Raw genomic sequence first — 26,823 nt, forward strand, 5'->3', positions numbered from 1 at the left:
TTTATCCTTTAATTGAGATTTTTCCTTCACATAACTAAGATCAATGATATCGAAAGTGTAACGATAGAAGAGTCTAGATCTAGTAGAGACCAAAATGTATAACCAATGATATTGCATCCTCCCATTATGGAGTTGCTCTTAAAATGTCCTTGTTTCTCTCCGTCCAAAGATTTTAAATGATAGCCCTAAATGAAATGAAGCAAAGAAGATCCTTTGGGGACTTGGGAAGATTATTTATTTCCTTAAACTTTATGTGAGCACAACATTCAAACTAATTTTAGCATTTTTGACAAGTTTGTATGTATTTTGTTACACAGATAGAATGTGTTGGTGCTATTGTTTGATTAGGTATATTCATTAATGTTATTCCCTCTAGTCTACATCTGCCCATACAAATATGTACTTGATCAACTCAATTCGAATCAATCAAAATCGCATACACCACAATACAAGAATACATATAATTTTTAAAAACATTAACTTTTTAAATGCTCAAAATAGCAATTAAGATCAATAGCAAATGCATGAAAAATAAAATTCTAAAAAATAAAAGGTAGGAACTTCAAAATAAATAAATAGACGATCAATCAATCTCTCCAAACACATCATTATTATTCATATATTAATTCAGCTAATCCAATACCAACAATATATTAGAAGTATGAGATTTCACTCGACATTAATTTATGTTATTACTCAAAGCCAAATCCATTAACAATAAAATTAAAATGTTTAATTAGAATCCTCTATATAAACTCGACCAAAGTCTCTCTTAGCTTATCCCCAAGATTTCTCGTTGTCATGCAGAAATCAGCCTCCATCTGAAACAAAGTAACCCATATTTATTAAAAAATATATATTTAGATGCATCTTAGGTTGTACTCATTTTTGTATAGCTCATTCAAGTGTCTAGTCACATATTAAATTTTCATATATATATATATTTCACTTTGCAATCGAATGGGATGCATGGAAATAGTGCTACTTGGTATTACTCATTTATTAATCAAATTTATCCCTAATAATAATAGAGAAAGGGAGTTTTACCTTCGCAACAATGGTTATGTCAAGTCTGGAGTGGCCAAATGGCAAAACGCAGCTATTCACAACTGTTAGCTTAAGCTTCTCTATTTGGCATAATATATTTGTAAAACATCCTTTGTGTTTCTTGCAATGAATTCTTACCAGAACATCCTTCCCAAAAACTCTTGTTTCTATATTAGGAACTGGTCGGACCGAAAATCCGCAACCCTTCTCGTTCCATGAAGAGGTTTTGTCGTCGGAGTCGGAGTCGAGATTGATTCTTTTCACAAACACGACAGATTTAATTACTTTCTTCTGGTCTGCTGCTTCTTCCTCAGCCCATTTGAGACGTTCTTGAAGCTCTTTAACATACTTGATTGCTCCCTCAAGCACCGAAGCTTTGTCCCTCTTTCACCAAAAATATTGTTGTCTAATTTCATATCTATTTAGAGATCCTTCTTAAAAGTTTTATTGATTATACATTACTTCATATCCCTATATTTTCTTTAATCCTTACATATATCTAGTAGTAACTAATCAAAGAATGAAAGTATAAAAACCAATTTCACTTGAAACCTTAACATAAAAGCACATAGAATAAAAAATGTAACATCAACCCCCTCCCCCATTTTTCAAGACATGAATAAACAAACCAACCTACAAATACACAACCTGCTACTTTCGCAAGGCAAATACTATCTGAAAAAACTTCTTTCGAGATCAAAGAACAATAAAGAGAGGATGTTAAAACTGCAATAACATGGACAATTTTGTTCTCTTCTCTAGCGATGTGACAAAAAAAAAACACTAAAGAAAATTAAAAAAAAAAAAAAAAAAAAAAAAAGAGCACCATAATTCAGAAAAATAAATCTCATCTGTATTGAGGAGATTAATAACCTTCAAAAAAATGAGTTAAAGACCTAACCACTCCATTCAATGGGCTTTCAAACCCTCCACAAAAGCCTTAGCTTTGAGGAGGCTAATGCAAATCATATATGCAATTTAAAATTTGACACACACACACATATCGAATCTAAGAGATTTTTCTCTATCAAAATAAAACGTAAAAATATATCTTATAGACTAAAATACTGAGAAGTGAGTTGTCCGAAGCCTAACCGATACTAACCCTAAATAAATTATGAATAAAAGAAAAGAAAAGAAAGAAATGAATATTATGAGGAAAGTTGTTACCTTGTTGAGGCCAGGGACGAGAGCTGAAAGTGCAAGAAAGTTTTGTCTAAGCTTCTCTCTTCGTCTTCTCTCAGCTATAACATGTTCTTTACCATAATTTCCACAATTATTTCCACCCATTATTATTGTTGCGCCCTTCTTAATTTCATTCCCTTCTTCTTCAAATCCAATTAAATTCCCATTTTGTTTCTCATCGGAACTTTCGGATATTAAAAACGACAAATCCTTATCTAAATTAATTCTCCCATAATCAAAATCATTCTCAATTTCAGCTGAATAATGATCCCCACCAAATGAAATCAACTGGGAACAAGTCAAACTATTGACTTTTTCGTTCAGCTCATCCAGTATTGTGTAATCATGAGAGTAATTCTTCATCTCGTATTCATCATATGAACACTCCATCATTTCCTAAAACTCGAAACATTAATTCGTTTAAATCAATTCCAAATATATTAACAACATATATCAAAATTAAATTTAGCCTTACTAGTTCGGATAAACATTTGGCGGATGAGATTTCCATCAAAGAATTGAAACAGTTCTAGGTTATATATATGCTTCAAACTGGGAGAAAAAAAAATGGAAGTTGACACTTGAGAATCACTCTATATATGAAGATATATAAGCTAATTAAAATCAAGAAATGAAAGGATATATACAACATATGAAAGAAACCCTGTGATATATATGTAAAAAAGAATTTGTTATTACCTTTGACTTAAAATGAATGAAGTAGCCATTATTTTTGTGAAGATTATATATATATTTGAAGGGCTTGACGTGAAATCGTAGGTGTGAAAAGTTATTGGGAATTTTGAACTGCACATTTGGAGGCTCTTTCTTCGACTTCTCTTCTTTGTTTCATTTTAATTCCAGGGTTTTAGGGAACTTTTCTTTTTCTTTACCCTTTTAAATATATTTGATATTCATTACATAAACACAAACTTTACGATTATATTAAATAATTAATGATCCAATATTTAACAAAATAAATATATAATTTTAATTTTATTAATAAAATAATATATGAGTATGTATTTTTATTAGAAGAAAAATTATTAGTAGTGAATATATAAGGGACATTTTTTTTATAATCAATAAAAATTAGGTTGTGAACTTGTGGGTCTCATATATATATATATATATATATATATGAGGGAGAAGATATAGATGCGCAAATTCAAAATAAAGAATGAGAATGAGATCAACAATAAAAAAAAAAAAGGAGTGAGTTTGTTTGGTCCAATCAATTGATTCAATCGTTTCTTGTTTCTTTTAATTTCTTGTTTCAGTTTTCTAAAAACAAAATGGTTTGCTAATTGTTCATGTTTCTCATTTTTCATTTTTTAGAAATGTTTCTAAAATCGTATATAGTATTGAAAACAACAAAATCAAGCTTCTTGGTTACCAAAAAAAAAAAAAAAAAAAAAAAAACCTCGAAGTAATTGTCCACATTTACATATCTATAATCATTCTCTTTTCTTTAACTAATGTGGGATTTTGTTTGCCCTCCTTACAGATTTATGGAAAAGAAGATAGATTGGACTTTCTTTTTTTTCTTTTGTTGGAGACATAAAAGTTCATTCATGGCCATCCATCTCTCCTTCCCTTCACCCACCCAAAAAAATTGGAAATTTGGTCCATTAATTCACACTATTTCCCAAAACAAAATAAAAATGATAATGGTGGGGAAACCAGAATATTTCTTTTGACTAAATATGGCATTGCAAAACATAAAATTATTATTTGCTTTTCACAAAGAACACATGCAATGATGCAACTTTCTTTCAAGTTCAAAAGAAAAAGATGAAATTGGGATCATCTAAAGTCTAAAGTTTAATAGAACATACTTTTTAAGATTAAATTGATATTTCTACGTTCAATCATTTTTATATTTTTTATTTATTTATAGTTCAGAAAGTTTCTATCTTATGTTGTTTTCCATATCTATGTTAGTTGTCTTAAATCTTGACTTTAATTGTGCTCACTCTATATCCAAGTTTATATATATATATATATATATATATATATATATCACACAATACCCAAGTTGTATTTAGACTATTAGTCCTATAAAGCACCAATAATCTCTTTTAAAAGTGACACTGAATCTTCACTTCCCCTCATTGTAATTTGAACTGCAAAATAATTGTGAAAAATAATGATTTATATCCGTAATAGTTGTATCAATCAAAACTCAAAACTTTCATAAGTACATAAAAATCCTTTGTTTGTAATTCATAAACTAAGGTCGCGTTTGATAATCATTTTATTCTTTGTTTTTGTTTTTTAAAATTAAGCCGCCAAATTCCTTACTTTGTTATTATTTTCTATCAATGGTTTAAAAAACCAGGCCAAATTTTGAAATTAAAAAAAATTACTTTTTAAAAGTTGCTTTTGTTTTTGAAATTTGGCAAAAAAATTCAACCATTATACTTTTTTAAAAAATGAAAATCAATGTAAGAAATAGAGAGAAAATAGGCTTAATTTTTAAGAATAAAAAACAATAATAAAATTATTACCAAATGGGGTCTAAAGTATTCAGCGTTCGTTCCCTTTAAAATCTTGATCAACTCAAATTTATATAAATAGCAATATTAATATATCCCAACCTCACCAAATTAGCAAAAAGATGATCAAATAAATTTTCTTAAATAAGTAAAGAAAAATTATATTTTGGTCTTAATTTAGGTTTTTTTTTTTTTTTTTTTTTTTTTTTCCTAAAGAAATTTGATTGTGTGAATGGGAAGATGGGAGAAAAACAAAATAAGATGGGGTGTTATGACCTTTAAAATGTTAAGGGTATTTGACGCACAGGCTTAGAATCATAAGTCTGAAAATATTAAGCATAGGGAGTTAAATTAGAAGATCTAGGTAGTCTGAGTTTTAGAAAACTGTGTTTATATTTGGTGTGTAGGTTTTGGAAATATGAGTTTAAAAAGTCTATATTTAGAGTGCATGCTTAAGTAACATGGGAATGAAGTGCATGTTCATAAAGCTTTAGTTTGTAAAAAAAATTTTATATTTAATCACGGGTTAAATTATAGATTGGTATAAATTTTTCATCTTAATTATTTTAATATAGTTAAGTTTAAAATAAAATTAAAAAAAATTAGAAGAATATTTTCTTTACGAATTTTTTAAATAGAGATTTTGACTAAAATTATAATTTTATTTAATCTATTGTTTTAATAATATGATATTTTAATTTTACTGGATTTTGAAATAAAATTTTTATTAGACTTTTGTCACTTTAACTAATTTGAAAATAATCATTTTTTTACCAGTTAACTTCAAATTGAAATAAACTAGTACTTTAATATTGAATTCAATTATTAAAAAACTATAAATTTTTTTTATCAAATTAAATTTGAGGAATTAAATTTTTATTTGGTTGCTAAGTTGTTTTAAACATTTTAAACCTATACATTTAGAAAATGATTCTAAGTCTTTGATCTAGTTAAATTGACAAAAAAAAATGTTACTAAATTAAATTAGGGTTTTCTACACATAAAGCCTAAATAAATACCTAATCATATAATTGCAATCTAATGACATGTTTGGAATGACTTAGAAAAAAAATACAAAAATATCTTTCAAAAATTCATTTTTATTTTAACACTTTTGATAAAAACTCCTTAAAATAAAAACACACGTGTATTTGGCAACTCTTTCTTAAAAGTATTTTTATATAAAACTTTGTTTAGTTTGTTATATATTAAGAGTGTTTTTATTAATATTTTTCAAAGTTGGTCGGTGGCGGTCGCCAGAAGTGACATTCAGAGGTTGGTCGATGGAGTTGGTGACAAGCATTTCGTCAGTGTGGGGGCAAGAGGGGTTGCCAGAGGTTGGTCAGTGGTGATCAAAGTTAGCTAGTGGCGATCGTTGGAGGTGGCAGTCGGAGGTTGGCCAACAATGGTCATCCAGGTGGCGGTCGGAGTTAGCTAGCAGCGGTCGCCGGAGTTGGATGACGGTGGTCACCGAAGGTGGTGTCCAGAGGTGAGCTGACGTACTTCCTAAATTAAATTAGAAAAAAAAAAAAAAAGTGTAAAACCCATGGGTTTGAGTATGGGAAAAGATGTAAGAAGCCAAAGTTTCCTAAATCTTTACCCTATCCCAAACAAGAGTTGGGCTTAGGATGCCTAACCCATCTAATTCCAACCCTTGAAACAAACATGTCCTAAGAAGATAAGTAAACAAATGTTTTTAAATGTTAACAATTTTTTTATTTGCATCCGATTAAAATATTTTCAAGTTATTAATATATAAAGATGTTCCCTCCCATTCAAATCAAATTTTATAAGGTAGTCAAAATGAGCATAACTCAACTAGTATAGTGCTTGTACTATCAATATTCAATACCTTTTTAAAAAAATATTATAAGGTATTTGAATACTATCTTTAAAATGTAATTTTCATTTTTTTTAGTGATTATGCCATAAATATAAAGGGAATTCTTTATGAGGGCTTTTCTTTATTATGGTCTCTATTATACAATTTGTGTTTGGAGTGTTGAGTTAAGTTGAGTCAGTCTGTGTTTGGAATACAGAGTTGAATTTAGGTATCTGGTACAATTTTTCTAAATGAAATTGATTTTTTCTTGGAATTTTTTCTCAATTTTTTAAAATTTCCAACTACACATATTTTCCTAAATTTTTTAATACTAAAAAATGTTCTATTCTTTTTTCACAATTCTTAAAACATAACAAATTCCTATAACGTAAACATATATACTAGACACAATTTTGAATTCAATCTTTTAACACTCAATTACATTACATATATTTTTTCCATTCCTAAGCACCAATCATATTCCAAACAAATGTAAATTTTTCACAACTACTTAGTACTCAATCATGAACACTAAAGAAGCTTAAAAATTGAACAACTTTTTATTTTTCTTTCTTGAAAAACGTAACATATTTTCACCACACAACTTGAACACTCAATTGCATAACAATTTGATCTACATCCCAAGACATGTCTTATTATAATAAAATGAAAATTTTTTCTAATCCCTAACCCTCAATTTTTAACTGTCAATTAATTTTAACTCAACCATAAATGTTAATTAAAACAAAACAAAACAAATTCTTATCTCGTTTCTTGCCCATTGGTGAAATATGAATTTCAATTTTTATGGTTAATGATTTTGTTGTATTTTTTGCAAACGTTTAATTCTTTACATTTTACACTAATAAAACATTTTTTGTTTGTGCAAACTCGTTTTTTGCAAACATTTTTTATGGTTAAGTCTAATTTACCGCTTATAAATGAAATAATAATATCCACAAAAATGTCTATGTAATGTAAAAAAATACATAGCAATGAATAACACTCAGTATATCACAAAATATTCTCCAACAATTGAACAAAATTTAGACTATAAAAAATAGACTCCAATGTAAAACTAATGAACCTCAAACTAATTATTGAAGGAATTGTGCAATTAGTTTGAGCTCTACAAATAAGATAACAAACTATAGTTAGATTAGAATAAAGTTAAATGCAAATAGGATCAAAATCAAACGTATTACAACTTACCTTCAAAGTTTCGGAATGAATTAGATCGAAACACCAAGAATAAATTGTTGGGATGTATGCCCTATAGCCTTGTAGTTAATATGTTATTTGAAATAATTGTTGATAATTTTATATATGTTATCCATTAAAGAAAGATCCAAGGTTATCTTATGAAACGTGAACAGTATGTGGTAGATATACAGGTTGATCATGTTTAAATAATAACCTAAATAGTTTGTAGTATATAGATAGGGTTGGTGTTTTATCATTGTGACACTACGGATATGACCCACTTTGTAATTGTTATCAGATTTGTAAAGTGTTCCAAGCGATTTGATCATAATCATGCATGTAGAGACATACAAGTGGGGATATCCTACAAAAAGTTAGTATAAGATCGGACCGTGAAATGATCACTACAAGAATTTTGGGCTTTAATGTCAGTTGAAAAAAGTGAAACCAGATATACAATGTCGGTTTTAGAAAAATGGATATTTAATGTCAGTTTTAAACCGACATTGAAGATAGGCTTTAATGGGTCTAATTTTTTTTCTTACTTTATTGAAAAATCCCTTTTCTCATTTTCAACTCGCGCCTACACGCCCAAACCTTTTCATTTCTCTCTTACCCAAAACCTATCCATCCGTGGTCGTGCAAATCAGGTTGTCCGTCGTCCGTTCGTCTCCGTCACGTTTGGGTCTCTCCTTGGGCATCGTCTCAGTCGTCATCCGCCCGTCAGTCTTTGTCAGTTTCTGTGGGTCTTTATCAATCTTCAACAATGCAAATCTGTAGTCGTGGGTCTCTACCTTCTGTAGATCTGTAGTTATCCATTCGTCCAGCTTTTCCGTCCAAAATTCAGAGCCCCAGATTGGTTAATTTAGTGGGTTTTAAACTTATAAGGGCATCGTGAAGCTATTAGCTGCAATATAAATATTTCTTTTTTTTTTTTTTAGGTAAATTCATTTGGGGTTGAAGCCCCCATAATCTAATTTTCTTTCGTCCTTTCTCTAATTTTAGCTTTTCTTATGGATTTTTTCCTATGTAATAGAGTTGAACAATGACAAGACTTGATTATATTGTCTCAAAAACTAGAGGTCAATCTTTTTCTAGTTTAAAGTATGGATGAATCCAAATTATATTTTTTGCAAGGATTTGAATTGATTTTGATATCTTGATTTCAAATATGTTTAGTCATGACTTTAATACTTTAAGATGTGTTTATGATTGGATTGTGGCGCTAATATTACTATAAATTGATACGAGATTCATAATCATCGTATTTTCAACTGACCTGTACGTGTTTAATTTGCATGGAATGCTTCTCATACTCAAATCTAGTTTAATTAATATTCTTAACAAATGAATTTGAGCACTTCATTTTGACTTTTTCTATGTTTTTTAGTAGACCTATGGTCGTGCGTTTGTGAACATCTAGAATAGAGTTCATGTGATCAAATTTGTAATTAGATGATTATTTTACTTTAACTAGATCGTTTGAAACTTATAGGTTTTAAATCTCTCTTGGACATTAACATTTTTATTTAATATTCCAAATGTGAATGATTTAGCTAGCAAATCTCTAATGAAATAATTGATTTGCTTGTGCATCTTGTTATCGGACTAAATACTTAGCAATTTAAAATTCTGACATATTAGACTTCTCATACATTTATATATGGATCCTTATGTATAGAGATTTTGTGTTATTGAAATGTTTCAAGTTTGGTATTTGGGCCATTTTCATGATTTTCTCCTGATCTTGTGATATTAACTTATTTTTCAATGCATAAAATTCATGTTATTTGTGTGAGTCATTTTTATTTGGTTCATGGAACAAGTTATGGTTGATCCTTGTTCATTGTCATTTTTTTTACATATTTGTAAATAGATTCTTCTATATATAGGTTTTCAATGATTCATATAGCAATCTTCTTAACTTGTCAATGAACCTAATTTACCCCAAGATGCATTTACGAGGAAAGTAATATGACAAGTCAGTTCTTTTACTATATATATAAATCTATATATTAACTTAAGTACTCATTCATTTTCTTTATAGAGTACCAAGTTATGAGTTTAATGATTTTCCTAGACTTGTAAAGCTTGTAGTTTAATTTTTGATCACACAGTTTTTTTCAATCTCTTGGATCATGATGTTGGCATTGCAGATTTTTTGATTTATGATTTGATTTGATTTGATTGATGGGTTTTGTAGACGACATCACGCATCTTGCGGAATGGAAGGTGGAAAGGTTCAAGAAGAACATTTTGAAGAGGGGTTGTGTTTGAGACTGCTACAAAGAAGGGAAATGACTATCCTGTTGGCCCTATTCTTCTTGGATTCTTCATTTTTGTCGTCATTGGATCATGTAAGTTTTAGATTTTGGATGCTAATTTCCTCCTTTCTTCTTTCATATGGTTATGCTTATGTTTTACCATACTTTGGATTTTTTTTATGCGATTCGAGCTTCTATGTGGTTGTTTATAACAAGATTTTTATATTTTGTATTTTTATTACGTAATTTTTCCTTGTTATTGTTAGAAGAAGATTGTTGTTGTTTAGATTGATGGAAATGTAGTTTTGAATTTCTTTTTATATTGCTATATTGATGGAAACATAGTTTTGAATTTCTTTTGATTGTTGTTTTGATTAGATACTTGTAAAGTTTTAGTCTTTATAGTTGATGATTGGTCATGTTTGGCAAAATGGACCTATTCTTTGGTCATAAGTGGGAGGGATAATTGTGGAACTCTAGAAATTGAGTTGGTGATTCAATTTTATTATATGATTCAACAATATCATTTCGCTCTTTGATTGCCTTCAAATGTGACATTTCTTGGATTGTCTTTGTGATTTCAATGCAATAAAACTTTCTTGAAATCTATACAATAAAAAAAATTTATCAAAACTCATAAGGGTTACATAACAAAGCTCATAATGATTAAAACTAATATTATCTTTATGATAACGTTTTTTTGCTCGGATTGAAAAGTTTGTGATTTCTATTGAACTCATATTAGTTCTAATATCTAAACTTTGTTTTGATTTTATAGATTTCAAGAAAGTTGACTTTTGTTCGAGGAAATGAAATTTGGATTGAGAATTGTAGTGTTGCTTATCGAGGTGAGTAGTTTTCTCTTCTATTCCAAAATACAATTTTGTTGTTTGAAGAGATAAATTTGTTTAGTTTCTTGTGTTTGTAAGTCTGTAAGTTTTGTTGTTTATGGTTATGCCTTTTGCATTATTTATTATGTTCCTAATTAGTTTTTTTCTTCACATTGATAACATTTAGTTGCTCGAATTGATAAGTTATTCATACATGTTTTTAGGATGTTATTTGCTGTAGAATATACCAACTGTTTAGGTACCATTTAGGTACATGCTTTTGATTTTGAGTGACATGTTGTTTGAAATTTAGGTGTAAAATATGTAGGTGTGTAGTTTAGAATATAAAATCTCCCATGGAGCTTCACGTTTCTAAAAATATATGTTTTTGGCTATTGGGTGGGATATGATTGATGTAATAATGACTGAGCTCTTTAATTGGACTCATGCATAAACACTTCATTCTTCGTTGCCATTGCTAGTTTATTCATTTGTTCTTTTACTTTTATATTGATATGGAATTAGACTTCTTAGGTGTTATCGTGGCTTTTGCTTCTTGTTTCTCTTTTCTTCTCCTTTCAGATTGCAACTATGTCGAAGGGTATTCTCGTTCAAGAAAGCTAAGGAGGTTACAAGACTTGGCAATGCATAGGTATTGTGGCTTCTGGCAAAATTTGTCAGGTGTCTTAACTACCCAATTATATTGCATATTTCAGGTGACATTCACAAAGGAGCAGATCTCATTCTTTCACTTCTTAACAAAATGTATGTACTATAGTTGGAGGTAATTTACAAGAGTTACTTGAAGGAAAGAGAGAGAGTTTGATAGATTGTAGTTCGTGGAGTTGAATATGCTTTTGGACTATAAAATTGACAACTCACAAGCCTTCTAGGTAACATCCAAGACAAACTTGCTCAGTGTGCACTATTCTTTGTGAAAAGAGTTTATTTTTCCAGTATACTAAAAATATTTACATAATTCTTACAACTCGTCAAGAGAAGAAACAAAGAAACAAAGAGTCAATACTCATCATACTTCATAACAACATTAAGAAGGTTGACAAGTTTTTCCAGGCTAGATAGGAAGATTGCATTGGACATGTTTTAAGAAGGTTGACAAGTGGAGAAGGTGCACCTAGCACAAAAAGGACTTCATAACAACATTAATAACAAGTACAAGGAAATATTTATAAGATGCTTATCTTAAAAGTCTATTTGTTCTAAAGTTTTGGATTAGATTCAGTATTGGAATGTTATTACTATCCTGCATTTATGGTAGTCATAGCTTAATTGTTTATGACTTCCATTGAGTGGTTTATGGTAATGGAACTTCTTAGGCATCATTGTTAGTTTATATTTATGCATTATTTGTCTAAATGAATCCGGCTGCACTATGGTAGTTTGTGGGTCATTCATGCATTGTGGGTTAGGTTAATTCTTCATTATCATCGTCGAATCTTATGTTATCTCTTGCTTAACCATTTATTGTAGCACTTGTAGTTGATGACTTTAAATTTTGATCAAATTTTTCCACTGTCATACAATGGGGTTGTCTTTGTTGTTCTTGTTCAACAATTTTCCTCTAAATTTGCTGGGCTTGCATTGCATTCTCTTGTCCTAATCGGTGATTCTCAAATATCGCAGAACAGAATTTGATACGATGAGATAGAATGCAATAGAAATAAAGACACAGGGAACGGGTTACCTACTCTTAACGGTCAAAGCGAACCCTTTCATTCCGAATTAAAGTTCTGGAGATCACTAAGTCTCAATCATCAATAAATCGCATCACAAGGTAATTTTGTATACATATGTCTTTCCTTGTTTTGTATTGAGTTATTTTTATTTGTTCTTTTTTATTAGTAGAATACTGACAGCTAAAGTTTATAATAGAAAATGTGGTCCAATGACTGATGTTTGGCCATTTCTTTTTATTTATAAAATGCAGTGGTGAACTTCTTCGATTTTTTGCCGATAAACATTGTCTTAAGAATCTTAAGATGGAAGGTCGTTCTAGTTTGGGGAGTTTTTCCATCTGTTCATCAAGTCTTGGCACACTTTGCCTTTCTGATCTTTGCTCCCTCTCTAAAATGGTTATATCTCTTGTCTTTTTATCTCTTACAATGACTACCTCTGATGGAAAAATAAGTTTGCCCATTCATCTACTATTTTTATATATAAGGTACAACCGTGAACTACTTTCTTGATGACAAAATTAATAGAGCTGGGGTACTTTTCCCTGGTGTTGCTTGCTTTTCGATTGTGGTATGTCTTGGCTCTGTTGTTCACTCATCCAACACAACTGATAACAAAGCGGAACAGAAAAAATTGTTTGGCGATACAGAAAAAGGGTTGAAGTATGTTTCTTTGCTTATTGTACCAATGTTTATAAACTTCGAATATCTTTAATTGTCTTGTTGGTCTTATGATCTTATTCATATTAAATATCCTTTGCCTGCCTAGCCATTAAATCCAAATTTGAATGTGTTTCAGCATTTTGGCTGTGAATCATATGCAGTGTGATTGTTTCTAAAGTTTGTCTTTGAATTCATATGCAGTGTGATTGTTTCTAAAGTTTTGTTTTTGGATTCATATGCAGCATTTTGGCTGTGAATCATATACAGTGTGATTGGTCTTATAAACTTTGTTATTTGTTCTGTTGAGAGAAAATTGTTGTTTAAATATTGTTGGAAATGCATTTCTTTAAACAGGTGTTAAAGTAATGCTTTTTTGTATTGTTGTGGTAGTGTTGTCATATTACCGAAATTTTTATAAAATATAAGAGTTATAAAGTTAGTTGTAGATTAAAATGTGGTAATGTTCCTTAGTTTAGCATTGAAATTTGAGATCATTACAATGACTATTGTGCAGCTATGGTAATTGTTTATGGGTTGAGTCATTTCTATCGTTATTTATAAATTGCTTATATTAACGCAACTTATATTTGTTTGTTTATACACTCTCATATGACATCGCTTGTGATGGAAAGAACACATGTGCAGAGGAAGAAAAACGGATCTAAAGTACCTTAATTAGATTAATTATAAAGATAAGCATGCATGCAATCAAATAAGTAAAAAGGGAAAAGAATACAACTTTTGTAGTCTTTGAATCTTCTCCAAATCAGCTCCAATCTCCTAACGAACGATTCGTAAACCACCATGAGAGTCTTCCTGACTATTTGTCTGCCTTAGAACCGGATGGTGGAATCCGGTAAGTGACTAATTTGGAGAGAAAAAAACTAAAGCTTTGAGAAAAAATGGGATGATATTATCATAATCTCATTTAAGCCCACTATGGCCAAGAAGTCTTCAAAAGCATTAAACACTCATTTTAAAAACCATTACATGCAAACATGCAACTTTGAGTTTGATGAGAATTTGACATTCAAAATTTTATTAACTCAAAATGTGGGATTTAGTGGCACAAGTGTCTTCAAATGAAGACAACACTTAGCCATGCAAAAGTTGACAATCCCCACTCACAAATATTGGATCTTTCCACGAACTTGGTCAAAGTTTGACTTTCAAAGTCCAAAGTTAACAAATTTGACTTTTTGACTTTCAAAAATCAAAAGTCAATAGTTTGACTTCCATTGCATTTTTACTTAGTCAACAAATTGACTTATAATGCAATTTTGACCAAATCCATTTAATTTCAAAATTAATTCTAATAATTAATTTTTAAAAATTAAATTAATATTAAATAATTCATTAAACAATTTAATTAATTTAATTTTATATTAAATCCAACACTTATCCCAATTTATATGAAACTATATTCATAATCTTGATATTTAAATCTTATTTAAATGTCTCTTATTTTCTCTCTCTTTACGTTTAATTCACAATTAAACATTAGGTTAAATATATTGATATATTTAATGCTTTGCTCCAAAAATCGAATTTAAACACTTCAAATTCGTTCGTTACACTGTTCTAAGGTTTAGTCCGATATGAACTAATAGGAGGACCTCATGGACCTACAGATCATGGGCTCCAACGATCTGCGATTAACCAACTAAACTCTTTAACCTAATTAACCACCATTCGTTTACTACCGGGTCACTTCACTAAAGTCCAGTAGCTGCACTCCTCTCTCTGTAGATATATTATGTTCACTCGATATAACCATGATTAGTAAGTTAACCCTTCACAAGTTGTTCGTTACCCTCGAGATTACATCTTGCTCCTTAAGTCCTACTGATCCTCTGATGAACAATTGGTTTGTAATCCAAACACTAAATTGAGTTCCTTTAGGGCTAGTAAGAGGGTGGGCCCCTTATTCAAGACCTAGAGTCAGCACTTAAAGAAACAACCTCTTACTATCCCTAAAAGCGGGTAGGAGTGAATTTTGTCTTGCACCCTATGTCCCCAGCTATCTACCCATCTTACCCCTGAAAAGGAAGGCTTATTGAGCCGGCGCTGTTGAGTCAATCCTCACCCATGCAAATCTAAGAATAATCCCAAATAAACAAGAGTTCATAGTTAGCTCATAATTAAGGTCAAGTTACCTAGGTCATCGCATTGAAATAATAAGTCTTAAACAATAAACAACGTTGTAACGACTCGACCTTTTGAGTACTCCGATAACGGTCATTACTCATAATTACACATTTATATTCAAAACATTTTGACCATTGAGGAAAATAAATTTTATTAAAATAATAAACACAGTTTTCCAAAATAAATAACAAATAAGTAAAACCTTTGTTTGGGGACCCAAATGAAAAAAAAATAACTTAAAAAAATAAAATTTTGACCAACATTGAGTTCAAATCAAAACTTTTATATAGCTTGAAAATGTAAACTGAGCGGAAGCGATTTACATGTCCCATATAGCATGATCACATATCCCTCTCGTCACCCGCCGGTCCGTTCACATCATTACCTGAAAAACATAAATTAAGAAATGTTGAGTATAAAATACTTAGTAAGTGATCCCATTACCGGGATCAGGCTATGCATCCACGAGCAAAGAAAGATAGCCCGTGGCTTATACAACTACATCGGTTTTTGATGATGAAAGGAAAACCAAAAGACGTACTATCTTGCCTTGAAACGCATATTTAGCGGCCCGTAGGCACACCGTCAAACATGATAATAACATGAACGTGAACCCGTCGACTCACGCATGTCTAGCGGCCAGTAGACACACCGTCAAACATGATAATAACATGAACATAAACCTATCGGTTCACGCATGTCTAGCGGCCCGTAGGCACACCGTCAAACATGATACTAGACCCGTAGGTCTTCTGAAATAAAACATGCGTCAAGACGAGACAATAAACCATTCTACTGGTCTATTCATGCATCACATACATAATATCAGTACTGATTAGAAATTTGAACATGCTCATAATACTTGTAACTGTCATGCAACAAATAAAATATAATGACAAAATCATGCTTCAAGATTCCATTAGTTAACTTTATAATTCTAGACTAAGACGCCTGGCACAAAGACACCGATAATAGTACCATTTACTTCAACTTGGTAAAAAAACGCAAAACAAAATCTCCTTAGAATTCTTTAGCACACTTGAATCAACCTAAAGTTGTGGCTTGATCCAAGACAAATTCCAAAACTTGATTCAATTAGTCAATCTGATCAAGAATTAAATCCAAAATCAATAATTTAATTTTCCACTATTACTCTCAATTCAAAAGAATAGTTATCCAACAACTTACAAAACTTATCGATCTTTACAAAACAAAATGGTCTCTAGCTTGATGATCAATGCCTCAAAACTTCCAAATCTTGAATCTAAGTTTCACACCAAGGAGAGGTTACTAATTTAATCCAAAATCAAATGGTTGAATTTCACCTTCCAAATTATAAGGAAAATAAGTCTTACCCAAGGTTTTTCTCAAGATTCCGGTAAAGATCGGGCAGTGGCAGCTGATGGCACGTCGACTCGTGGATACTATAGATAGGCAGCGGGTGTTGTTGTAGGATGACATAAATTGTTTAGGCTAGCGGCTGGTAGTGAGGGTCTTACATGAGGAGGGTTTGCGAGAGTGGGAGAGAAGGAAATTTCTAGTTTTACAGATTTTATTCAGCAGCAATTAGGAAATTTCTAGTTTTACAGATTTTATTCAGCAGCAATTACGAATAACAAAAGTTTTAAACAACAATCCAACCGTTCAAAATTAAACTATATATGTCTCGAAACCAAATTTGAGCACGATCCAACGGTTCAAACTCCAGCAATCGACAATTTTGTGAAAGTTGTCGCTGAAAAACCGAATTGCTTTCTCCCCAATTTTTTACCTCTTTTCACTCTCATTTGATTTCGAAAAAATATCAATTCTTTTTTTTTCAAATTTTGAAAAGATAAATAAAATATTTTATCACAATATCTCCAAAATCTTCAAATATTCTATTAAATTTGTAAATTAATTAATTTTTCAAATTATCTTAATTTAGGCTTCAAAAACCAAAATTAAATGGCATAAGATCCATCCATTTGACACAAATTAAATCATTCCAAATATTTAAATCAATTCAAAATCACATGAAATTAATTATCTCCTTAATTTATTTTTTTTTTAAATTAGCCCTAAAATCCAAAATTAAAGGAAAACAAAATTCAAAATTTTCAAGATAATCAGTTCGAATATCTAATCAATTTAATCAATAAAAGTTTTTCAATTATTTCAATTTAATCCCAATTTTCCAAATGAAAGGGAAATTTAAACTCAATAATTTTAAAGAAGAAGGATTTTGTTGAAGACAGTCTTCAAGATGTATTCTTCTCTTTCTTTAACAGCATGCTTATGAATGTATGTTTGTATTGTCCTGTAATTTCTCTGCTTTTCAAGTTTTCCAAAAGGAAATCCATTGGCACACGCGTTCAAGCATTTCCATTGAGGAATACGATTCCTTTATAAATAAGGTTGTCATTAAGGGTCTCGTTAGAGATAGTCTTCGTTGGAGTTGGTTGTTTGAGGTGAATGTTAGTGTTGGTTGACAAAGGTGATGTTCACCGAAGCTGATCATCAAAGATAGTCTTGTTGGAGTTTTCGTCGAAGGTGGTTGTCGGAGCCCGTAATTGGTCATTGGAGATGGTCAATCGAAGGTGGCCATCGGAGTTGGTTATTGAAGTTCTCGTTGTAGGTGGTTGTTGGAGACCGGAGTTGGCCATTGGAGTTGGCTGACGAAGGTGATTATCGGAATGTATCGTCGAAGTGTGGTAGAGGTAGTTACCGATGGTGGCAAATGGGTGGAGTCATTGAAAATATTAGAGGGGAGGGAGAGAGTTGGGGTGAGTTGGAGGAAGAGTTGAGTTAGAAAATATATAAAAAATATTTGCAAATATAATGTGATTGGTTTTTGGTGTTTATTTATTTATTTATTTTGATTTTTTATTATGTTCTTTGGTTTTCTGTGTTTGGAAACAAAAAAACATACATGTTTCACAGTTGCCTTTTTATTTTACAAAAAAACCTAATAAACGTGATGATCATTGTTTTTTGTTTTTGGTTTTTGGTTATATATATAAGATGGGGAGACAGAGAAATGTGTAAAAAGGAGAATAAAATAGGAAAATTGCAATGGGTTGGAAAATATATAAAAATATTTGCAAATATAATAATGGTTTTCTATATAGCCAAAAAAAAATAAATTTGGGAAAAAAATAAATCTGCTTCCCAAATTTATTTAGTTTTATGATTTTATCCTATCTGTATTTCATGTATATTAACATGCTTTATATTTTAATATATCAATCAACTGATATACATTATATTTGATATATCCAATCAATTGATATACTTTATTTAAAGAATATCATTTATATAACTGGATATATCATGACTTTAATTTTGTTATGGTCGACATTATTTGTTCACTAATGATAAATATTATTTTTATTTTTTTTCATGTTGATATAGAATTTTCATTCGATTAGTTTAATTTTGATGTTTATAGTACATGCTAAATTCATTAATTTTTTTCAAGTGATATATCAAATATGAATTATATTAACTAATCTATTTTATTTTTAAATTTTTTATTTGACTTGAATGGTATATAAGTTATATTTAATTTGATATATTAATTGTATTACAAATATATTATATTTTGTATATTGATTGATTGATATACCTGATTTAGAAAGAAAAAAAAAACATTATAGTACTATATTATTATAGTTGTGTTATAATAATTTGTGTTTGGGTTGTAGATCATTTTAGTTTAGGTTATTATAATATGTTTTTGGAGCTATTATTTTCTTATTAGAGGAGAATGAACTTATAATAATCTTAGAGCTTCAATCATATTTTTTTCTTATTAAAGGAGAATAAACTTATAATAATCTTAGAGCTTCAATCAATAGGCCATTTCAGTCTTCTTTTATCCTCAGCAATGCCCAAAGACTCCCATGCCTTTCTTGGTGGAAAAAACCACCGGCGATTTCCAAAAAGTCTTTATTGCATTTTTAGAGCAAGAAGCAGAACTACAAGAAAAATGAAAATATGCGCAATCAAATAGGGTCACTATTCGCCTATTACTAAGTTAAGTAAAGGCGGAGAGTGGATTCTAGATTATATCAGTCGGGTAGGCTGGACTGGAGTTCTGGAAAAATCTCTACGAATTCTTCTTTGCAAGAGATATCCCCGGGTGGTTTAGTGATGTCTCCGGCATTTTAATTTGAGAAGAGAATAGTAGATATTGTAGCAAAAAATAAATAAATAAATAATGTAAAATAGTAAAACAATATGAAATAGTAAATATTATAGCAAATAAGAGTTTTAACATAGTATTTACGGTAGCTAATTGAGACTGTAAAATAGTATTTCCTGTAACAAAAGATGATTATTATAGTTTTTAGAATAGTACTTACCTCAAATTTAGATACACAAATACAAATATTTAGTGAGAGAATTTTAGTAAAGAGATACTTTAAAGGGAAGAGTATTAGTCAAAGTAGAGGAGAGACAGTTAAGAGAGGAAGAAAAAAAAAAAAAAAGAAATCTTTGTGAGAGTAAAGTTGGGGGCAAAAGATATAATAAGATAGAGAAAAACATTTAATAAAAGAATACAGAAAGAAATATTAAAATATAGAGATACTTGCATAGATAGTCATCAGCCCATAAATACTATAATTTATAAAACAAGGAAAAAGTAATTATATATATAGAACAAAAATTGATAAAAGTCCAAAATGCCCACGCCAAGTCTACACCCACTTCTTCCCGGTTTTTTCAAATTGAAAGTCATCATTGATAGCAACTATCAGCGATAGCCACTAAGAGTTGTTATCAGTGATCAGTTGCTATCGCTAATAATTGTTATCTATATTACTTATAACTGCTATTAGTAATAGCTTTCAATTAGAAAAATGTGATATCAATTGTTATCACAAATAGTTGCAGTCAGTGATATTGCTATAAGTGAATATTACTGATAGTTGTTATCAGTGATAACTTTCTATTTGAGAAATGTGTTATCAGTTGCTATTACTAAAAGCAAAATTGCTATCAGTGAATCACTGATAGTTGCTGTCGATGATGCTTTCAATTTGACAAATGTGTTATTAGTTGTTATCACTAATAACTTCTATATGTGATAGCTGCCTTGAAGCTTCATGCTCAGAACCTTCTCTACCTTCGCCAAAACTTAACCCAATCCACCTCTTCACTGCCTTAATCAACGAAACCCACCACCCGTAGTTTTAACTCACCCTGTCGTTTGGAGCATCGCCAACGACAACTCCGACAAGGAATTCATTGACATCATCTATGAGAAGACCGTGGAGAAGCCATTGCGAATGTTTCAATTAAGCTTCAAATTTGAGACTTTGGCAAGGAATTCGCCGACTACACCTCCGACATCCCCACCAGCTCCAGCTCCAGCTCCTGCACCAATCGAAAAAAGGAAAAAAGAATAGAAAGGGAAGAAGAAGATGATGCACGTACTACAAAGGGCAAACTTGAAATTAAAAAAAAAAAAAAAAAGTTGGTTGGTTGATGTGTACTATATTTGTAAATATTTTTAAAATGTACTTTAATTTTAGATATTTTCCTAATTTTTCTATCTACTACAATTTTCCTATATAATTGTTACAGAGAATAGGAAGTAGAGGAAATTTGATTTAGATAATATTAGAGGAAAAGGTAAGTTTAAAGAACAAAAAAAAAATTGGAGATAAGTGGGATATTTTTCTGAGTTAACAATTAGTTGGAATAGAGTTTTATTTTAAGTATAAAAAGAGAGGGATCGTCAAACCTTCAATCTCTATGGAAGAAAGTAATGCCAATAAATAGTTGAACTAAGCTCAGATTGAAAATGGGGATAGAGATTCAAACTTATAAATCTTAGAAAAATAATGTTTTAACTCGTTAATTTTTTTATTGCATTGAGGAAAAAAAAAAAAGAGAGGAAGAGATATAGTAGAAGAAAAAAAGGAAAGGCAAAGAGAGAGAGTGATATTTTAGACATAAATTCGTAGGAGAAGGATGATGTCCTAATATTATCAAACAATTCCATTTTTCAAAAATCAAAAGCTGAAAATTAAGAAAGAAAAATAAAATAGTTACGAGATCACACTTAGGAAAATATTTTAGGCTATTGTTCCCTAGTTTCGTTATCTAGTTTTTTTTTTTTAAAAAAAAAAAAAAAAAAAAAAAAAAAAAAAAAAGAAAGAAAGAAATATTTTTGGCTACGAGTGAATAAAAAAACTTTTAACGAAAAAGTAAAGTTTTATGCTTAGAAGGTTCGCATGAGCATAACTAAATTGACATAAAAGTATGTACTCTTAACCAGGAGGATATAGGTTTGAATCTCCACCTCTATATTAATGAACTAAAAGAAGAGGTTAAATACTATTTTAGTCTCGGCACATTGAGCTTTAATTCATTTTAATCTTTGAGAACGTTTGAAGCAAGAAGTTGGTTATTATAATTCTAGATTATTATAGTTCGGTTATACTAGTTTGTATTTGAAGTGTAAATTATTTTAGTTTAAATTATATTAATATGTGTTTGAGGTATAAACTATTTTAGCTTGAGTAGGAAATAGTAAATCCTACGACAAATAATAAAAATAATAAAACGGTAACAAATAGTAAATATTGTAACAAATGAGTATTTTGAAATAATATTGACTATAGCTAATTGGAAAATACAAAATAGTATTTACTATAATAAGAAGGTGTTATTATAGTCTTAGGAGCACACCTTTTAACCTTTGTTAAAATGTTCATATAGTAGTAGTGTTGGGCCCTATCATGTATCGTTAAAGGTTTTAAATGAAGTCTTCAATACCTCACAAATCAAACACTCTTTTTTCCCTTTCCTTTCATCATATTCAATTCATCTAAACCCAACCCCTTTCCTTACGGAATTCCTTTTACAAGTTCCGTGAAAAAGAGGTAAGTAATCATTCACCCCACCAGAATTTCAATCACATTTTGTGGTCTCAACATAATGGACAACTTTTACACTTTTCTTTTAATCAATTTTGTTTCACATCTGCAAAGTCTAAATCCATAGTCCAAGGAAAAGATTGCCAATAAATTTCCAGCTGAATTAATAACGAAAAAGAAGAGGAGCAAGACATTCATGACACTCAAGGGGCCCAATAGAACTCGTTAAAAGCCATGGCTCTAAAGGAGAGAATCAGCTTGCCAACAGAAACACAGGCATTTGACCAATATGAGCAAACGATCAATGGAAATTGATTAGGAGGAAGAGATTTATGAAACTAATAATAGACAAAATCAAGGGGAAATGGAGGAGAGCAACTGAGAGGACTCGGTTCACTGTCAGGTAGAATCTATACAATAATACAACATAAGATAGCAACAACACTCTTAAGTTTCTTCATCTGTGTTCAATCTCAACCATGGCACTGGTGTTCTTTTCTAAGTAACTTCCCCGTATGACAAATTAATTGACTACTTTTGAGTTATTCTCGAAACAAGAATGAAGTTGTGAGATCTAAGGAGTTATAAAAGGCAGAAAGTTGTGAAGTCCTAGTGTAAGGAGTTAAGAAAGCATAAAATTGATGTTTTTAGTTATGGAGACTCACAAACTCCGTGGACAAAAGGAGAGAAGTTCAAACTTCACTCCTACCCAACTTCAACTCCTTGGGCCAAACAACCTCTAAGAATTTAAATCTACCCTATCGTTCCAATTTTATCAGATGTCCCCGAATGGGCAATTTAAATCTACTGTAGCTTCTACACCATACAATAGTCTTATGTTCCTATCTCCAGCAAGGCAAAAACAGACTGGTCAATACACTAATGAGTAGAAGAAGTCTTATTATGATATAGTTTAACTCTCAAGTCTTGTACTCTTGTTATGTCGACAAAATGGATAATGTTGGAATCAGATTTTTCCCTAGGGTTATATGAAGAAACACTTAAAACAATGCTAGCGTCTTTGTACCATTTCATAGCTTCTGTGTGACATTCATTCCCATGGCCCATTCTAATCTTCTCTGTACCATCCCAATTATGTCGGAGGTCCTGAAGAGGCATTCTTGATGCTCACTAGCCACTGCCATTCTCATTCTTACAGCCTGAACTCTCTTAATTAATTAAAGTAAATGTAAAGAACCTACCATCCCTAACTCTTGGATGCAGCAAACCAACTACCCTACATCCATAAACGCCACAGAATCTGTGATAGCAGATGTCAGGGTGACGATAACAGAGATGCGGGAAATAAAAACAAAACTTACAGGCTTAACTTTTAAAAGGTTTTCTCAATAGTTTCTACTTAATTAAACTAAGCTACAAGAATTGTGCCACCACGACAGAGTTATATGTTCAAACCTTGATCGTGGATTTCTTTGACAAATGAACTAGTCTTTCTTCTGCGTCCAGATCTTGACAGTTTTGTCATTTCCCAGTGCTCCAGAAGCAATCATGTTCTCGCTGGGGTGACAAGATACTGATATAACTGTGTCAGAGTGACCTTCCAGTTTTTGAACTATTTGCCTCGTCTGCAGTTCCCATAGGTATACACAATTATCTTCTGAACCACTCACGATATACTTCCCATTTGTCACGGAGAAGGTGGAGGAGATGCAGAATTTTGAGTTAGTATGGCCCGTATAAGTCTTCAGAAATTTTCCAGTAGAGAAGTTCCATAATCTCTGTAATTTCAAAAAAAATATATCCAGCATGTAAATAATCAATACTAAAGAAATGATAGACAAGTAGAGATAATGGAAAGTGAAGATCAAAAGTCTGGCTTGCTTGATATCATCAGTTCAAAAGACAAGCTTTTCAAATTATCATATTGGATTTTCATTCATAAACCTTGCTTAGTCGTCTATACATCAACATATCATGCGCAGCACCCAGGCATTCAGAGTTAAAAATAAAAAGTAACAACAAGCATAAGTCTTGAATGGAATCCCTTCCTTTAGTGGAACTTCGGTTAGTAGGCTTGTTTTTTAGATGCCCTTGTATTCTTTCATTTTTTTCTCAATGGAAGTTCAGTTCTTTAAAAATAAAATAAAGAAAAGATAACAACAAAAAATTACGACCAAAAGAAATAAACTGTTCTATTCTTACACAAGTTCCAAATCTGACTTCTGATAATAAGAGAACCATCTTCATCAGGAGTTAAAAACTTAAAGGGACCTCAATAGAAGGCACATACAGAAAATTTTGACAACTTAGTGCGCCTTCAAATTTCTAATCTCAAATTGAAGTTATCATGAGTTCCAGTTCCATCAAGATGAGAAAACAAGAAATCCAATAGAAGTATATTCATTTGCATTGTAAATAAAGAAATGATGATGAAAAATAATTCTAAATCAGTTTCATATTATCACTAATTTAGTCCCACTAATTGTTTTTATACCCTCACATTTTCCGGATGCAAGATAAGATTTATATCTATGTGTATTCAGTCCTGAGGTTTTTCTTCCATAACTGTAATGGCAATTCTGGTAAAGATATTCCTAGTTTCCACTTATTGTTAGACATAAAAAATCACTACAATTTCTCAAACAAGTCACCAACAATTGAAGAAGTATATATTAAGCAAAAGAAGGAAATAGCAATGCAGAAGCGGCCCATAAGTACCTTCAACTTAAATAATAGATCAAAAATTCAAAAACAACATCCCAACTGTTCTGAATCTTATAGGCAGAGTATAACACTGAAATGCAAAGGAGAAAACACCCTCAAGAGAGTGATCGAATATAAGGTCCACACACATCATCTCCCGAGCAAGAGTAAATGTTTGCTGAATGTTTTTTTTTTTAAATACTCCAAGACCTTCAGTCTAGATGAAATGTTCCATATGTAATACCTTAGCCTAGGCAATTGCTTCGGGGTTTTGAACAATAAAGAATTTCAATTGAAATTTTTGCCTAAATGAGAGAACAACTTTCAGGTGATGAATAAATTCCACACCTACCAATACGAAATTTAAGCAAATGAACCAAAATGATGCAAAATTACCCAGTAACTAAACCACTCATCCACAAAGCACAAAATATGAGATAAATAGCGTAACATATAAGCCCAAATCATGAAGAAAAAGATGTAAGAAGAAACTCACCAACGTATTATCTAAAGTCCCAACAAGAATAAATTTCCCATTGGGCGAGAACTTGACGAAAGAAACGGGTGGGTTTTCATCATCAATCAAAGTTTTCACACAATGGCCAGTAGAGGCATCCCAAATCCTGCACAACCCATCATAGCTACTCGAAACAATCAGCGAACCATCACGATTGAAATCCACGCCAGTGACAGGATCAGAGTGGGCCGGAAGAACTTTAAGACACTTGCCAGATTTGACGTCCCAAATGCGGACAGTCTCATCGAAGGAGCCAGATACAATCATGTTGGATTGGGGATTGAAGTTAACACAGAATACATAGTTAGTATGGCCATTGAGCGTCTTGACAAGGGACCCAGTAGAGACATCCCAAAGGCGAAGAGTCTTATCGTCGGAAGCTGATACAAGAAAACGAGAATCGGAGGAGAAAGCTAAGTCGGAGACACCCTGTTCATGACCTTGGAATTCTTGAACTGGGGTCAGAGTGGAATTTGAGCAAGAATAAGTGCGAAGGGTCTTATCCGCGGAGGAAGAGCCAAGAAGACGACCATCCGCTGAGAATTTGACGGATGAAATCGCCCGCTTGTGGGAAGTTAGGGTTTGGGAGAGAGTGTAAGGTTTATAGGAATCTGGTTGAGATGGCTCAGAGGACATCTCTTCAATCTATCACTGAAAAAGGCGATTCTAAGGAATCTAATATGAACTCAACGGAAGAAAGCCAGAGATGAAGGCGAAGCGAAGATTCAAGTCCTCCGGCTCCGATGATAGGAATACAGTTTACTACGATTTTCAGACCGCCTAACGCGATGGACGATCTTCTCTTACAGCTCGACGCTTAATTTTGGCGGGGATATAAAAAACCAAAACTTGAGATTTTTCTTTCTTTAAATCAGATTTCTGATCTTTCATATCATACAGATAATGAGAATTATTGTAAGATTAGGGTATGTTTGGTTCGAAAATCTCTTCATTTTTCCCTCTCTTTTTTTTTTTTTTTTTTTTTTTTTTTTAACAACATATTGGGAACCGGCGGTGCATAGTGGTTCGAAAATCTCTTCATTTTTCCCTCTCTTTTTTTTTTTTTTTTTTTTTTTTTTAACAACATATTGGGAACCGGCGGGCACTATGCACCTACTTTTGGCCCTTAATCATCCGTTGGTGGATAAAAGAATTTTGGCGAATATTATATAGTGAGAATTTATTTATTTATTATTATTATTGGTAAAACAACATCACAAACAACTGGGAAATTACACCATGAGACATCAGTGATAAAAATCATTAGGGTACAGAATTTGAAGAAGAGAAAATATTCTCTCCTCAAAAGCCTTTCTCACAAGAGAGTACGTTAGAATCTTGAGCTCTTAATTTAGAGCCCTCGATGATAAAAGTCACATCATAAAGATTGATAGGCCTTTTGTTAATTGTGATAACCAA

The 26,823-nt window shown here is 31.3% G+C and overlaps 3 protein-coding genes across 8 annotated transcripts; 1 reads left to right on the forward strand and 2 right to left on the reverse strand.

Annotated features, from left to right (window-relative positions):
- Positions 1 to 695: 695 nt before the first annotated feature.
- LOC120073485 (transcription factor NAI1-like) lies at positions 696 to 2,715 on the reverse strand. Its single transcript, XM_039026330.2, has 3 exons — positions 2,218 to 2,715; positions 1,048 to 1,431; positions 696 to 821 (listed from the first exon to the last, which is right to left on the reverse strand). The coding sequence occupies exons 1-3, from the start codon at positions 2,623 to 2,625 to the stop codon at positions 747 to 749; spliced, it is 867 nt and encodes a 288-aa protein (XP_038882258.2). The 5' UTR covers positions 2,626 to 2,715; the 3' UTR covers positions 696 to 746.
- Positions 2,716 to 8,343: 5,628 nt separating this feature from the next.
- On the forward strand, positions 8,344 to 13,107 carry LOC150037148 (uncharacterized). Of its 5 annotated transcripts, none has more exons than XM_090311650.1 (6): positions 8,344 to 8,696; positions 9,959 to 10,112; positions 10,798 to 10,867; positions 11,432 to 12,644; positions 12,798 to 12,942; positions 13,032 to 13,107. In XM_090311650.1, the coding sequence occupies exons 2-4, from the start codon at positions 9,981 to 9,983 to the stop codon at positions 11,635 to 11,637; spliced, it is 408 nt and encodes a 135-aa protein (XP_090167776.1). In that variant the 5' UTR covers positions 8,344 to 8,696; positions 9,959 to 9,980; the 3' UTR covers positions 11,638 to 12,644; positions 12,798 to 12,942; positions 13,032 to 13,107. The 5 variants fall into 5 exon arrangements, with proteins under 5 accessions (XP_090167776.1, XP_090167777.1, XP_090167778.1 ...); XM_090311651.1 differs by having other exon boundaries at positions 11,432 to 11,742; positions 12,494 to 12,644; positions 12,798 to 13,107; XM_090311652.1 differs by having other exon boundaries at positions 11,432 to 11,614; positions 12,494 to 12,644; positions 12,798 to 13,107.
- Positions 13,108 to 20,161: 7,054 nt separating this feature from the next.
- Positions 20,162 to 26,546, reverse strand: WDR5A (Transducin/WD40 repeat-like superfamily protein). 2 transcript variants are annotated; one of them, XM_039027437.2, is made up of 3 exons: positions 25,384 to 26,428; positions 23,640 to 23,962; positions 20,162 to 20,715 (listed from the first exon to the last, which is right to left on the reverse strand). In XM_039027437.2, the coding sequence occupies exons 1-2, from the start codon at positions 26,038 to 26,040 to the stop codon at positions 23,669 to 23,671; spliced, it is 951 nt and encodes a 316-aa protein (XP_038883365.1). In that variant the 5' UTR covers positions 26,041 to 26,428; the 3' UTR covers positions 20,162 to 20,715; positions 23,640 to 23,668. The 2 variants fall into 2 exon arrangements, with proteins under 2 accessions (XP_038883365.1, XP_038883363.1); XM_039027435.2 differs by lacking the exon at positions 20,162 to 20,715 and having other exon boundaries at positions 23,521 to 23,962; positions 25,384 to 26,546.
- Between the last annotated feature and the right edge of the window lie 277 nt (positions 26,547 to 26,823).

This window comes from Benincasa hispida, chromosome 3, assembly GCF_027475165.1.
Source record: "Benincasa hispida cultivar pf3 chromosome 3, pf3_genome.v1.1, whole genome shotgun sequence".
NCBI classification, from domain to species: Eukaryota; Viridiplantae; Streptophyta; class Magnoliopsida; order Cucurbitales; family Cucurbitaceae; genus Benincasa; species Benincasa hispida.